Genomic DNA, 16,260 nt, shown 5'->3' on the forward strand with positions numbered 1-16,260 from the left:
CAAGGTAATACACAGCATAAGCTTTTTAGGAAGAGGTCAAACAGCAAGCGAATTTAAAATAGATTGGTTTAGATGTTATCAAGTCACATGGACTATCTTCAGTGCAGTGACAAAAATAAAGCCCACCAAAAAGTAAAAAAGTAACTCTGACTTAGTTATTTTCTTTTTGAAAGAAGAGCTGCTATAGGCTGCCAAGCAGAGCTGAAAGAAAAGCAAACAGGAAAGCATTTATGATACACTCCGAAATGCTTCTGAAGAGTGGAGAGAAATATCAAGGCATTGTGGAGTCCATTTTAACTGTGACAGTACCACAAATACGCAATCACCAGCATCCTGGAAAGACACCTTTGGAAAAAAGTAGGTAGGAGGCACAGCCAAGAGGGTCAACCACTAAAACAAACCCATGCAAAACGCCTGAAGTAGCAGGATCGCTTGGCTAGGGACTAAGCACCTGGATTTTCATGCTGCGTACAGCGTACTTGGCAGCCCGCAGTAACTTGCCTTCTTAGTCTTCCTGGTTAATACTTAACAGCGCACCCTATGCAGTGTGCACTGCTGGCAGCTCAGTACTTCTCTCAGCCCTGGTCTGCCAGGCTCAAGGCCACAGCTGCAGTGTAACACTGGACAGATTCCCAGCATTGAAGCGAGGGGACTACTTTTCCCTGGCAAGGAAAGGAGTAGTCTCTGGTGATGGTTACAAAAAATGTTCCGTTTCCTAGAAAACAACTAAGAGGAGAGAGGGCAAATAGTTCATCATCCTATACAGTGAATTATGCATGCTCTGCAAGCCCCTAACTAGCCAAACTTTAATCATACTAGCTCTAATTTACTGTTCTTCCTCTAATTTTTTTTGCGGGAAGATCTCCTTTGATCAAGAAAGGAATCATGCCTTCTGTAACAGTGACTAGCACACTGTGCTAATACGTACAATGCGAAAGCAAACTCTGGCTCAGAAAAGAGCGACAATAACAGGAAACTTTCGTAACACTCCTAGGTTTTTAAGTGAGTTGTTTTCTGGAAACAGCATGTATTAAACCATTAGCACAAGGGCTCCTCTTCAAAAACATGTTGACTGTTTTTTAAGGCAAGAAAGAAAAGCGAGCACAAACATTTATGTCAAAGGACCAGTGGTTTTGCTTTCCTAACACTATAGTAGAGAGAGGCATTTAAATAGACCTTGTTTTGCTTATTAAGTTGAAAGACGGTATGACTCATTTTAAATATCTTATATGGCAATATGATTTCCATATTTTGTATGGAAATATAATATTTATGCACATATAAGATTTCTATCATGAATTTCACTTCATTTGTATGAACTATAAAAACTTTAGAATTATCACATCCCAATGATTTCCAACTAAGAGAACAATCAGGAGATAAAATTAAGATGTCTACTGAAAACAGGGCATGAAAATTACAGAATTAAAATCAAAACGTGAATAGCAACAAGCAGCAGGAAGGAACAAATAAAACACACACATACACACATATCCTCCAGAAAAAAAAGAAACGGCTTTGGAATAAAAATTGCAACAGCACAGTCTCATTAGACTGATCCAGAGATAGCAGAACATTATTCCTAATAAAAACAGAAAACATATCCATCAGGAATAATAACTGGCAATGCTGAGGCAAGCAAAAGTGGATTACAAAAATAAAATAAAAAAAAAAAAGGAGGCATAGGATGAGATACTTTGGGAAGCACCCCAGGATGACACCTGCCCACTGCCATCATGAATTACATGCTTAGACATCTCCACAGGGGTCAATCCAAAAGCTTCCCTTTTCTTTGTTTGACCAGAATTGCTTTAAACCCCTTTGCTTTGGTTTTACTGTGTAACAGAAAACCATAAACTGTAGTTGTTTAAAGGCTGTTGTCCCCTTGAATCAATGCACTATCTTCAGTGTTTAGACACTTTGTTACAAGTGAAACTAGTCAAGGGGCTGAGCCCTTCCAAACCACAGCAGCCTTATTTTCAGTGGACTGTTCACTTAACAACTGTAGCTTGGTACCTAATTTACTGAAAATACTGTCAATGACTTAAAAGTCCTATTTGAAACAATGTTAGCATGCTTGATGTACACACTGCATTTCACATGGCTCAATCATTTCTTTTCAAAGTTACCATGCAGCCTTAATTCTCACAGGAGACTGCAATACACATCTGCTTGCAAAGACAAAACTGATCAATTAAGTGTTTTTCTTAACCAAACTTGCATTTTATATAGACAGAAACACATATCACAGATACCTCTCTGCAGTCCAATTGGAGGTTCTGTCCTCCAACCTCCAGTTTGAGAATTTCAACCTGGTAATACCACTCTTCTTTGATCGGTGTGTACCAAATATCACCCTTGTACAGACTTGGTTCAATTCCACCCAGAACCTAAGGGAAAGGAGAAAGGAATTCACAAACTTTTAAATCCTGGATGTTTAGTTTTGGGGCAAGTACAGGAAAAAAGGGAAAGATTTAATTGTGATACACAGGGCATCAAAATTTTAATTTAGCACCATTTGTAAGGATTTTACTGACAAGTTCTTTGTCAATAATAAAGCAGTACGAAACATCTAGACATTAGAGAGATCGTGCTTCTCTCAAACAGAATTCCCAAATTGGGCCAAATTGCCAGCATCTTCATCTACAAGCTCACACTGATTCTCTCATGAAAGCTCCACTGTTTAAAATCAAAACAGTATCTTCAGTGGTTTAATCTAGGCAATGTATAAAAATGGGACAGAATATTAAACTTGCACATCATAAATTCACTTTATCAGATCAGAAAAGCCTTAATACTGTTCAAGAACATTTCATTTTTCTTACACACATCCAAAATGGAATATGACCACCCTATCATTGCTATCACTTTTAGCTTCCATCAAAACTTATGTTGAAGCTGACTGGGAGCATACTAGACCATCAGACTTTGAACTGAACTAACATAAGCAAGTTCTCTCTTGGGCTTCATCTATCTCAAGTGTGTTAACATTTACAGTATGTGAATTCACAGCAAAATAACTATTTGTGATTAACTCCTGTGCTGATATGCTTATTTCAGCATAATTTGGGAACAGTCATTCCAGCTCCTGATTCCAGATAAATAATGGCCAATTCTTGGTCCCACTAAAACTGATGGAAAGATTTTCCAGAGTAACAACAAGCGGAAGATCTGGTCTTGAGATTTTTTTCTTTAATATGTTGTCTACAACAAAGGAAAAGAGCCTCGATTCCTCTCCCCCTTTTCACATCATGTAAAAAAAATTACTGTAGCATTTTGATGAGATTGACCAAGCTTAGCAGCTGAGTAAGGGACTACTCAGTTTGAGAAAGGTAGCAGAATCTGCCCTGAGGAAATACCACAATATTTATGTTTTTCTTTATTAAAATTAAACTTGAAATGCAGAAGTTTACTCAAACTTGAGAGAGCAAAAAAGAATGGAGAATGAAAATAGACACTTGAGTTTTGCCTAAGTGCTTAACTTTTCCTTAAAAAAATATAAAACATTTCATATATTTAAACACTAAATTTGGAAGAAGTAGCGTAGTCATAGAAAAGAGGGAGAGAGATTAACAAAGATACATCTTCCCTCTCAGATTGACAGATACCCACAAGACTACCTCCGTTGGTACCACTTCCAGAGACGGGCAGTCCAGCACCACACATCTGCAAGGAGAAAATGTTGGGGATCTTTGCCTGCCTCACGAGAGAATCAAAGAATGTCTCCACAGAACTTGAAGGCTTGAAGGTGTTGAAAAACAAAACAAAAACCAAAAGAATTGCAGAAGTATTCATTAAAAAGTTTCTTTGCAGAAATGAGCAAATCATTCAAACAAGACCACTTTTCACAAGTAAATTGAATTTCTGACAACCAAGTGATGAAAATTCTAGATACAATAAGTCATTAAAAAACCCAACATCTGTCATTTTTCTGTTTCTGTTGTTTTTAAAAACATTTTTACTCTTGACCATTGTCATAGAAATCCCTAAAGCACGAGAGTATTTTTCAATTGCAGTTTTCAAACTCAAATACTAGTTTCACTTTCAGGCAGAAACTCTCACTGACGCTTTCTGTTTGGAAAAGGCTTTGGGTTATTAGAACAGAGAAATGTAACTTGCCCTTTGCACCTTTCCACGGTTAAAAGGCAGAATTTTAAAGTGAGGATTTTCAGTTTTTAAAGATAGTTTAATTCTAATGAACTTTGAATTCGGTGACCCTTATTTCCTCTACTTTCTTTTAAAGAACTTCATTTCCAAGCATACTTACTTCAGCTGATTACTGGCCTACAGGTTCTTTCCAACACTGCATGTCATGCTCTCCTTTGCAGTTAGAGTACTGCAATTTCATTGTAATTCAGATTTCCGTGCAGCTACATCTCATGACAGGCAGAGACCCTAGCTAGCTTGTGAGGTGCTCTTACTCCACAAAGCACAGAGCAGCCTCAGAAGCCAACAACACTTAAGTGTTTGGAAGAGGGGAAAAATAAATGCCCTGAATACACTATTTGCCCAAACCAGAGTTTGAGAAGCAGCTCTTCTCTGTCTGTCTGTTGACAGTGTATGACAGCAAGTACGGCAAAAGTCAATACAACGATCACATAACTCTTGAATAAAGCATTTTAATTCCAGAGTTGGCAGGCAGTATTGAATCATTTGTTCTAACAGGATATATCTCAGTTTGTGAATTTCTCAGACAGTTATGTGTAGGTTGAAAACTATGACTGTGTAGTATTCCAATCACGTTTTCAGTTTTAGATTATAAGGTTATAAATTTTAGACTATAAATTTTAGGTTTTAATTTAAACTTCTACCTGAATTTCCTACCTCCACAAGAACGGGATGTGCTTGGTTCTATGTTCATGAAAGCACCGTAGCTAATATTTGTTCTGAAATCATCCATATATGCCCTCCATCTCAACTTTTACTTGATGAATGCAGAATGTCTTAGAAAGAACTTTGCCAAGTAAGTCCACCAGTCCATCTACAAGTCTTGAGGGATATCCTAATACATGCCCTCCACACACATACCAGAAGCCTTACTCCCACACTCTGGTACTACAAGCTCTGTAAAAGCTTATTCATTCCAGAGGAGGTAAAAATCAGAGCCTTCACCAACAGAAAAGCCAAAATCCTCACATGGGACTGTGGTACCATCACAACCCAATTTATTCTTTCTGGAACAAACATAGGAAAGAGTGGTTGGAAGGGAGGAGTCTAATGCTGACAGATCATCTGCTCACTTTATTTTAGTAGTTACTTTTCTATTTATTGTCATTGTGAAAGACAATAGCTGGGGAAAGGATGATTTACCTTGGCTAAGGCATCATAGGCAAGACCAAGAATCCCATGCCATTTAACCCCCGGTAAGAAGAAATTCTCCGATTCAAGAATGGTAGCAATGTTGATGGTGTAGCTGCCATAGATTCCTTTCGGGATAGTAATGACATCTGTACCCAGCACTCCAGTCCAGCTTCCTTGACTGTACTTAACTGTGACATCAATCCCTTGAGATTTGTATGTACTTGACCTTTAAAAGGAAAACATAAGCTTATGCATGAGCTGTTCATTTACAGTGCAAGATGATAAAGTATACTCAATTTCAATTTTTCCCAGAGAGGAAGAAAAGTGAAGTCTGCAAAGTCAATCACATGTGCTCACAGAAGAACGGGGATGGATTGTAAAAGCAGTAAAAAGTGGAAATAAAATCTTGAGGCCCTGTTTTTATCCTGAAGCCGTCAATGACTCAAATCTTCACAATGTGTGTCCTTTTTTTTTTTTTTTTAACTAAGGTATGATGCCACCTAGTACAATGTGTCCCTGACTCAGACTGGTCCATCACAATAGGAGCAACACTCTTTAACTGGAGACGGAACGTATTAAGTGGCGCTAGGAAATGAAAAGCTTCTGAATTCAAATCTAAAATTGAAATGCCAAGCTAACTGAATAGCTGTAGATTAATACCTCATTAATATTATTAAAAAATCCATTTTGGGTAAATTGGAATATTATTGTGAGTATCAGCAGTAAGACACAGGTTTTCTAAATCTGCAGTTTGGTCTATCTATCAGGAAGTAAGTAGATTTGGATATTATTAATGAATGATTCACTGACTTGGAGGAGGAAAGGAAGGAGTTCCTTCTAGACCAGGGCAGCAAAGGCAAAGGAGCAGTTAAGTATGGCAAGCAAAGAAAGGAGAAGAGTCCTGTTTAGAAGGTTTAACAAAAACATTAGAAAAAACTTCAATAGATTTTTTCATTTTAAAATCCTATAGTATAAATACAGTAATCATCTTCCACCCGCATCACTACTGAAGAGCTACAGAAGTTCTAGGTCCCTTACAATTTATTTTGGTCTCATTCCTCAGCATACAGCTTCACCTTCTGAAGAGACAGATGACCATGACTCATGTTCATCTGAATAGGCTTTTTGCTTGACAGCTTTTTTAAAAGTAAATATAAAAAAAGTGTAAAATAATTTCATAACACCACCTTTACATGTGTGTAAAACAATAGAAAGTGCAGTTCATTTATCAAATGCAGATAGTTTTATCAACCCAGCTTTAATGTAAGGGCTCTGACAGAAACAGCCTCATGAATTGGCTTCACAGCCCCCTGTACCTGAGCTCACCAGAATGAAGTCGGTGCAATTTTGCCTATTATGGGGAACAACCTTTAGATGGCAATGCAGACAACTCCCATCCATTCAAGCAGACACTTTATCTTGAGGGACAATTTGGCCATATGGACCGTGCGACTGATCCTCTTCCTAGCTAAGGGAAGGAGGGAGTAGTAAGAGGCCAGGCTCTAACCCTAAGCAGTTCCTGATACTCCCAACACCTGACCCTTCAAGGGTCTTCAGGGTTCAGTAGCTTGTAACATCCAAGACAGCAGAAATACATGAGATAATAGGCCCCACAGATTACATTTCAAAAGGCACGAATTCCAGAGATACTGTTACTACCTCTATCTGCTCACTTCTGCTGCTACTGCTGTTTTACCTTTCTGCATAATTCTGCATTTGTGTGACAGACAAAGGGACATCTCTGCTCAGGCAGGGTCTTCAGAGCACCACTGTGATACTGGCAGTACATTTTATAAATCAAAATAGATTCTGAATAATTAGTGACATAACAGAAACTGGGGGGGGTGCAGGTAGGAAAAGGAAGGGAAAACACAGGGTTCTTCATGTAGAAAAGCGTCTGGCTGTGCAACAGAAGAGGAAACATCTGAAATCAGAGAGAAAAGTGAGTGCTGGGAGAATAAAGCGAAGCTCATCTTCAGGTGGTGCATGACTAGCAACAACAGCAGCACGTAGCTCTTCTTCCATAAGCGGTAACAGCCTGATGGATTGAGCTGTGAAGCAGGACACAGAAAGACTGGGTTCGTTTTCCAGCACGCCTGGGGAACTTTCCTGTGGCAAGGCAGGACAAGTCACTTCCTTGCCTTCTGTGCCTCAGCCTCCCCACCTGTAGAAATGGGTATGAGGATAGTCATCTCATTTGTGAAGCGCACAAATGTTGTATTTAAGAGAAGGCCTTATTATTTCCTTCAAGGAGCAAAATTCCTAATGTGGGAAGGGATCTCACAGAATCCTTGTGGCAGTAAATTATGTTTTGTTCTGCAAAACCACTTCCTTTTCCATCTTCTTGACTGTAATCAGCCCGTGGTTTTCCACCTCACTGATCTAAAGGAAGAAAACTTCTTTAGAGGTCAAAACTAGAGACTTGTTCTAATTCATGGGCCGAGTGTTTTAGAACAAACACACAGCACAAAAAATTCCAAACAAGCTGTTTTGGCTGTGATGGGAAAATAAGAAGTTCAACTCTTCTGGCAGGACAGAGTGTATTTTAGGCAGAGGTGAGGGAAAATGGCCTCCTAGATTATGGTGCTGTAGTGACACTACTTCCTTCTCCCTCTCTTTCCTGGTTACTATCTTCTCTCCAAAGCAGCCAACAGAAACACGGTTCCTCAAACCTCGAATGGATCTCAAGCCTCAGCTGAGAAAACTAGCAATGGGTTCATTTTCTCATGCAGAGTTATCTCTCATTACTAGCATATATCACTGAACAAAACATAACCAAAATATTATTTCCCATGTCGTGCTTCATTTGAAGGAAGCTCAACATGGCAACAGCAAATCCACTATGCAGAAAGCCCTGCTTAACACCAACCTCGCCAGACATACAATTCCTTCTTAATTCCATGCTCTCTTGCCGCTCTGCAACTAACCGGGACCTCCTGCTTACTCACTCACTCTTTCCTAAGCACCAAATCAATGTCTCCACGGACAGCAATGGCAAAGAAGGGACAGAAAACAGCAATGAACAAAAAAATCTGAACAGAAGTTTTGATCCCCTCTCTAGTGATAGATGGCACAAGGTAAGTGATTCAGGGCCAATGACTTTAAGACACAGCAAACATGAAAACCCAACATAAATTATTGATTTTTAACCAAGAAGTCCCATCTAATTTGCAGGGGTTCTCGAACAAGCTTATAATTTACACCAAACCACAAACTGTACAGTATACACAACCAAACTGACAGGATCATACCGCAAAACAGCAGCTTACTTTTGCTTGCTGGTATATAACTTATTGTATTACGTCAACTTATTGCCCATAATTTTCTTAGCTCCCTATCTCTTGGAATTATTAACTCCTGAGCAGTTTGCTCTTGAAACTTTAGATGATAAGGGAGTAGTACTCACACTGAAATAAAACTGAATACTATTGCTGAATATTGACAGCCCTGAGTACGTCACTCTTTCACATGCTGCTACAGAGCCATCACTGATAATTCAGTTTCAAGTGTAAAAATCCCTTTATGCATCTCTTTAAGTAGCTCTTTTATCATAAGTAGCATACTCAACAAAAACTACTTGTTACTTTGAACAGCATGAGAAACAAACTCTGTGATTTCTTTTCAGTTCAGGACAAATTAGGCCATTTCCCAAAACCTTATACATCATGGTGACTTACACAGCATGATCATCACAGCAGACTTAGAACTTTTCACAGCAAAGTTTTGTCAGAGCCACTCAAAAGCCCAAGCTGTGAAAGAGTTCATAATAACAGCTTTATTCTTTTTGTACAGAAAGACCCAGATATTTAAACAGTAGAATTATACGACACAGATTATATGACACACAACATCATTTAACAAGGTAGTTCTAAAATTGCTCAAGGAGGGCTCTTCCTGAACAACACACCCTCTGGGTCCTTTGAAACAAAGATAATGTCTTTTCTATGCACCCTCCTCAATTTCAGTCAAAAACCAATCATGCATTTAATTTCAGATTTTGTTCATTTGAATAAAATTAAACTAAGAGCGTGGCAATCAGGAAATTCAGACCCGTCACTCTCTTTCTCTAACACAATATTAATATTCTAATAAGCACACATCTATAACTCAGTCTCATTAACCTAACAAATTACTAATCCTTCTTTCCCCTTGTCTTCAATTTGCAGTTTATGACTTTCATATGGAAGCACTTCATGACAATATAGGGGAAAACTGCAGGAATGATTACGACATGAGAGGAAACCTCTTTATCTAATTTTGAAGTGTTCTACATAGTGTGGAAGAAAAGTGACCATAGGTCATTTATCTCATTTACACATAGGTAAAGATCACTCTTAGGTAATTTTACAGATCCAGCTGATGTGATATCAAAACCCCTGCCTACCATCTATGCAAAATCATGACAACCAGGGAAGGTAACTTGACTACTGGGAAAAGGCTTTCATAAGGCCAGTCTCAAAAAGAGACAAGCAGCAGGACCCAAGGAACTACAGGCCACTGGGCTTCACCTCAAGTCAGGAAAAGTCTCAGAGAACAACCTCCTGGAACGTATTCCCAAGCACGTGAAGGACAAGAAGGTAATCATGGACACTCAACGAGGAATTTCACAGGCATATCACACCTGACCAGCCTCATTGCCTTCTACAAGATGACTGGCTACACAGATGAGGAAAGCGCTGTGGCTGTAGCACATCTTGACTTCAGTCAGGCTTTTGACACCATCTCCCACGGCATTCCTATTTGGGACCTGAGGATGTGGAGCTGAACAAACAGACCACTGTGTGGATTGAAGATGGGCTAGGCCACTGGGCCCAAAGGGCAGCGACCGTTGGCTCAACATCAGGCTCATGACAAGCATAGTGCCCCAGGGGTTGTGAGTGGAGGAAAAAGTGTTCAACATCTTCATCAAGAACCTACACGACGGACAGACTGCGGCTTCAGCAGATCTGCACAGGACTCTACATTAAGGGGAGTAGCTGACATGCTGAATGTCAGAGCTTGAATCCAGAGGAACCTTGTGGAACAGGAGGATGGGGCCAACAGAAACCTCATGGCGTTCAACAAGAAGCAGCCCAAAGTTTTGTAGCTGAGATGAAAAAACTCCATGCATCAGGACAGACTGAGAAGCAACTGAAAAGGACTGAAAAGGATTTGGGGTGATGGTGGGCACTAGGCTGAATAAGAGCCAACTCCGTAGTCGCCCTGTGCATACAGCCAACTTTACACCAGGCCACATCTGGAGGCCAAGGATAACACATCCAAGGAAGATGCTCCCACCCTCTGGTCAGCACTGGTGAGACCACACCTGGAATAGACTTGGGCCAGCTGTGGGAGCCCAGTTCAACAGGGATCTGGAGAAAGAGAGGGGGACTGGCAGAGGGCTACCAGATAGGTCAGGGTCCATGAACACAGGACCTGTGACGAGAGGCTGAGAGGAGCTGGGCTTCAGTGTTGCAGACAGGAGGCTAAGGGGAAATCTCGCAGCAGCTTACAACAACTTGAAAGGCAGTTACAAAGATGACACAGCCAAACTTTTCTCTGCAGTGCCAGACAATAACACAAGGGGCAACACCCACGAGTTACATTTTGTGAGGTTCAGGTTGGACGTTAGGAAATACCTCCTCCACAGGAGAGTGTGGTGCAGCACTGAAACACGCTGCCCATAGAGAGCACGGATTCTCAACCCTTAAAGGTTTACAGGACTTGGCTGGACTCAGCTGTAGCTGACCTGATCTGGTGACAGCCCTGCCTCCTTTGGGATATGTACTAGGTGACCTACAGAGGTTTCATGCAAACAACATTTTTGAAACATCTAACTGATTTCAGTGGGGCCAGGATCCCTCCCAGATGACATTTATTTAAATGTATTTAAAGTATCTAAAATGGAAGAAGCATGGTGTAGCCAGGTTCAAACACGCTAATGGTTGCACTTCATTCTGAGCATATTGCTCCATCAATCCAACCCAAACCTGAAATTGCTATTGCAATTGCTCTGGACTCTAATGACTTGAGTTTTGAACATTTTACAAGGCACCCTTAACTCTTCAGGGCCTAAATTTCAAGGTTTCATTATTAACTTCATATCAAAGTTCTCAAAACAGTGTGCACTGAGAACACTGATAAGAGACTGTGACTTTCAAGTGATGTCACAGCCTTTCTCAACACACAACCTCTGCTGTTGCTACTGCTTCTAATAGTTCATGGTTCTTACGAGAGAGGCCTTGCCCTTCCAGACAAAATAACATCACCTAAGAGAAAAGGGAAAAGGAATGCTTGTGCTTTTAATTCCTTGCAATTAAGTTTCCTCTAGCCACTACCTATGGAAGGGGATATCGGGCATGTAAAACTCTGCAATAGTGCAGAAACAGCTTTCAAGTACAAATTCTGGACTTTCTAGACCTGTGTCATATCAGAGTGAGATGTGAAATATTTCCATTAACATCTGAGTATGTGACAGGAGGTAAGGCTATTCTAGTAAGCAGCATGGAAATGCTGGCTTTCCCTCCATTACCAGTGCATCTTATTGGAAAAAAAAGCGCAAATCCCATGTTAAAATACATGAAGAGGTAATGAGAATGGTGATACTCTCCAGACTCCCAATTGTATAAGTATTTTTAGTCATCTGCTTCAGCTAAAGATAAACACTGTGTTTTGGAGAAGTTTACCTGAAATAATTGAAACTAGAGAAGGGCAGAAAGGAAGGAAGAAAGGAGGGAAAGTGATTCAGACAGACAAAGCTGTGCTTGGCTGCGACTAATGTTGGCTCATGCTAAACACAGCAAATTTAGCACATAACAATCACCAAACCCACCAAGTCATACCTCATAAACAACCAGATTCAGCAGGGCCTGTCCAGATCACTAACTGATTGAGGCCCTTGGCCAAACTAAACCACAAATTAGTTTTTGACTAACTAATTCTGGTTTTGGATGAAATGTCAAGTAACAGATACAATTACTGGGTTTTAAGTTTTGTTTGTAAACAATGGGAAAGTATATTTAAACTTTCAATTCCTTCCAAGACTATTCAAATAAGAAATTGCCTGAAATTGGTGTGACTTTTACCCTGTAATCTTCTTCCCTTTTCTCCAGCTCTAATCAGCACTGTGCTCAGACCTCAGTTGCTCTGCCACCAGTGTGACTGTTCATGATGTCAGGCGGGACTTTGCATCAGGCAAAGCCAATCTTCCCATTCCGGCAACAAACATCCCGTTCTCATGGGACACCGCAGGAGCCCCACGAACTGCCTTATCATCCTCTTTTGCATGGAGAAGCCAGAGTCTAAAAGACATCCTAACCCATCACGCCGTGCAGAACAGGTACTTACAGCTTGGTATTGAAGTAGGAGGTGACATCAGGATCAGGCACACCTGCTACAGCAAAATTACTGCTCCCAGTGTCAACCAGAATATTTAACTGCCGAAACAGAAGAAAGGAGAGGTGGTTTTCATATCCAACTAAACAAACAAACAAACAAAAAATCATTAAAGTTTTTGTCTAAACTACCTTCAGTTTCAAAACTATGATGAAAGTTGCTCTGAAAATTAAATACAAAGTGTCACTTTTGGGAAAGATATATTGCTGCAGCCCCTTCAAAACAGCTGATCATGCTGAAGTGCTTTAACATACTCATGTTCCTGGAAGGGGAAAAACCCACCAAGCCCATATTTGCAGAGCAGATGAGTTCACAACTATCTCAAATTTCTTTTTGGTCCAACCCACGTGTCTTGGTAACCTGGCACGTCCTGGACACAGGCTGAACTGCATACTTTTTAAAGCACTGTTTGCCTTAGAGCTTATGAGGTTTCAGGGTAGGGGGTGAGCGCAAGTCTGAGCAGAAATAAGCAGAAGCATGAATCTGCTTCGTGGCTTGGAGAGCATGGGAACAATGCCCAGTTCGTCCTGAGCAGCAGCAACCTACCACAGCCTGCACCGCCTTTAAATAGGATGGCAGATTTATAAACACTATGAAAAGCATTGATTGAAAGGTGGCCTAAGAGCAGGGCCACTTGTTTGCTTAATTGGGAGGACGATTTAGGCCCAAAAATTGCCTAACAAAACCACACAGACAAAACGAGACGTCTCCTTTCCCCATTTGGCTCAGGTAACCAGGCTGGTTCACCACAGCTGCATGATGGCTTGTGCTAACACAAAGCAGAAGGTAACAGCATGGGAGCTAGCAGCCAGATGCAGGATCACCTCTTTCAGTGAGACCTTGAAACTACATTAAATGTAGTGTCATTAAATGATAATTTAAGTCAGTCAGAGACTGTACTGCTACCAAAAGCAGCAGTCACACTTTTTCCCTGCTCTTGGCTGGGTGCTTCCCAGGGCTTCTTGGCATAAGCACTCGTACCCATGGGGCTGTGATGCAAATCAGATCAGGTTCCTCACCTACTGTTACCAAAAAAAAAAACCCAAACCCCCAAAAACCCCTAGCAATCTGCCATATCAGCAGCTACTTGAAAAGAGATGGTAGTAGCAGATAGTAGAAAAGGGCGATTCCTCCCTTGGTGACAGTGCGGTCTCAGATTGGCTTAAAATGATTGTGAAATTATGCCCTAGGCAGTAGGGGGACACCTGCTCCCCAGAAAAATATTAAGGAATTAAGAATTTTCCTGTAGGAGGAAGTGAGACATGAGGACTGGGTTGCCCGTGGTTTGAAGTCAGCTCAAACCAGCCACTTTGGTAGTCCTCATCACTTGTCAAGACGTGAGGTAGCTAGGGATCTAGCACTGAAAGTGGACATGGGAACAGTTAGAAAGAACAATAGGGGAAATGAGTTTAGTGTTGACAAATGAAGTGGAGAAACAGGGCCGAGCTCAGAAAGGAGAGAAAAGACAAAGGAGGATAAAGCATTTGGAGAAGATATGCTGAATCCTTCATTAACAAGTTTAAGACTGAGCATAGACCAAAAAAGTGTGAGTCGATGTTCAAAAACATTTTTGGTTTGCTCATGGAGGCGGAAGGAGGAGATGGTTACACTTGTTTTACCTAGTTAATATAGGATGGGACTGAGGAGCTCTGAAATTAAAACATGAACACAAAACCAACTAGTAATCCGTAGGACTCTCTTCTGAACTGCACGCACACTCTGGCATTGGTATTCCCAGTCCTAATCATGCAAAAATTTTAAGACTAAAAAGAAACAAACCTACCACCTTAGTCAAGTGCCTCACTGCATCCCAGATTTTAGATTAAGCGGAGACAATATATTAAAATTTATTTTGCAACCACACGAGCTAGGCACAGAGATTTAAAAACAAAAGGACATCTACAAGTTCACCTGGCTCCAGGAGCTGAGGCTTTAAAAGAAAATAGGAACCTCTGAGGCATGGCTTGCAATAAAATCCAAAGTTTGCTACATACTTTATTTCAACAATATCAAAAGCCTAACATTTTGTCAACTACCTAACAAAGTAAGAACTATTCGTTTTTCCCCCCTCTTTGGGAGAGAAATCATATTAAAAATAAATAACAAAGAGCGGCTACAGTGTGTGCATCTATCAGAACCAACAAAAGTTGCCTCAAAGGGGTGCTGCAGGGCTTAAATTAATTAGCCTTTCCGAGGCAGTCTGTGATGCTTGAGTAATGGGCACTGTACATCAGCTGCATAAAAACATGTAGGTGTTGCCCTAGCTTCAGTAATATGCATGACACCATACACGAAGGAGGACTTGGGGAGGAAAAAAAACCCCCTGAACCCAAACAAACCCCCAATCACTAAATATAACATATATGAAAGATATTTTACCCCCACACCTTAAATACAATGTTATCATCACAGAATTGACAAATCACTGAAGAAAAGGGCAAATTTACTACCCACAGTACGGAGCAAATCAACATTTCCAAAAGAAAATAAATATCCCCCACCAAAAAAAAAAAAAAGAAAAAACAAAGCTGGCCAACCATGCAAGTGCCAGCCCACTCGGACACAGCAGCATTCACATGACAGATCGCTATTGAGGCTGACATTCTCTCTCCGCATGTTTGTGCATAATGAGATGCAGGCGGCCAGGGCAGACACTGATTTATTGTAGTCCTCACAATAGTGCCAGTGATTAGCAGCTCATTTTGGGGTGGGTATAACTTACTGAGTTCTCTTTCTCTCCTGGCTACCCTTTGGGTCTGAATTTTCTTTAGTGCCTTCACGTCTCATTAAGAATCACTTTCGTGTTGTCACCACTGAAGCCTACTTTATTCTGTACTGCCTGCTGCCGGTTTAATGGTGCTGCTGGGGGAGCTTCAGGGAAGCTCTGGTGAATCACAGGGTGGCAACTGAAAGAGCTGTGGTCCAGGGCTGCCTATCCTGCCCCATCTCCAGAGGTCAGCCCTGCCCTCTCCCAAAAGATGAAGTCAAACGCACTATCTGCTCAACTCCGCAGCCTCTGCGTTTCGCCGCCCAGCTTACTAACAAAAACCGAAACCGATGGCACCTCAACTTGATTCACTGAGCTCTGGGCTGTGACGGCCGGAGAGCGGTCATACCTCTCTGTGCCTTTACCCTTCTGTCACAGGGACAGAAGACCCTGACGCTGAGGCAGAGCCAACAGCGGTGGTAGCGTCCTCTCCAGCTGCCTCCTGGTGAAGCCCCAGATGTGGTGAATCAGAGCTCTCGCGCGCAGGCGGAGCAGGTTCCTTGGGTTTATTACAGCCATCTCCAGTGAATCACTTCCTGTCACCGAGAGCCGATTATTTAGTGATCGCCCTGTTTTGTCAGAGACTGTCAGATGAAGTCAGATTTTGCGAAAGCCAAGGTCAGAGAGACACGGCTGAACGAGGCTATGAAGGAGAAACTGCCCGAAGACTGCTGACTGATCACGTGCCCAGCATTAAAAACAATGAAAAACTACTTTCCTTTTGCTTTTGGAGGCACAGAAGGAAAGCCTTGGTTTCTTTTTTATTGTGGTTTCCAAGTCAATTTCAGACCTATATAGCAGAAAGCAGACAGCAAACG

The 16,260-nt window shown here is 41.2% G+C and overlaps 1 protein-coding gene across 1 annotated transcript in view; it reads right to left on the reverse strand.

Annotated features, from left to right (window-relative positions):
- BACE2 (beta-site APP-cleaving enzyme 2) overlaps positions 1–15,961 on the reverse strand; it is a 30,919-nt gene extending 14,958 nt beyond the window's left edge. Inside the window, exons 1-5 of the mRNA XM_010580405.1 lie at positions 15,838–15,961; positions 12,628–12,757; positions 5,311–5,527; positions 3,613–3,741; positions 2,256–2,390 (exon numbers count right to left, since the gene is read on the reverse strand). Coding sequence (XP_010578707.1) covers positions 2,256–2,390; positions 3,613–3,741; positions 5,311–5,527; positions 12,628–12,757; positions 15,838–15,961 — 735 coding nt within the window. The remainder of the gene's footprint in view (positions 1–2,255; positions 2,391–3,612; positions 3,742–5,310; positions 5,528–12,627; positions 12,758–15,837) is intronic.
- Between the last annotated feature and the right edge of the window lie 299 nt (positions 15,962–16,260).

Source organism: Haliaeetus leucocephalus, unplaced genomic scaffold (genome assembly GCF_000737465.1).
Source record: "Haliaeetus leucocephalus isolate CR32 unplaced genomic scaffold, Haliaeetus_leucocephalus-4.0 Scaffold702, whole genome shotgun sequence".
Lineage (NCBI taxonomy): Eukaryota > Metazoa > Chordata > Aves > Accipitriformes > Accipitridae > Haliaeetus > Haliaeetus leucocephalus.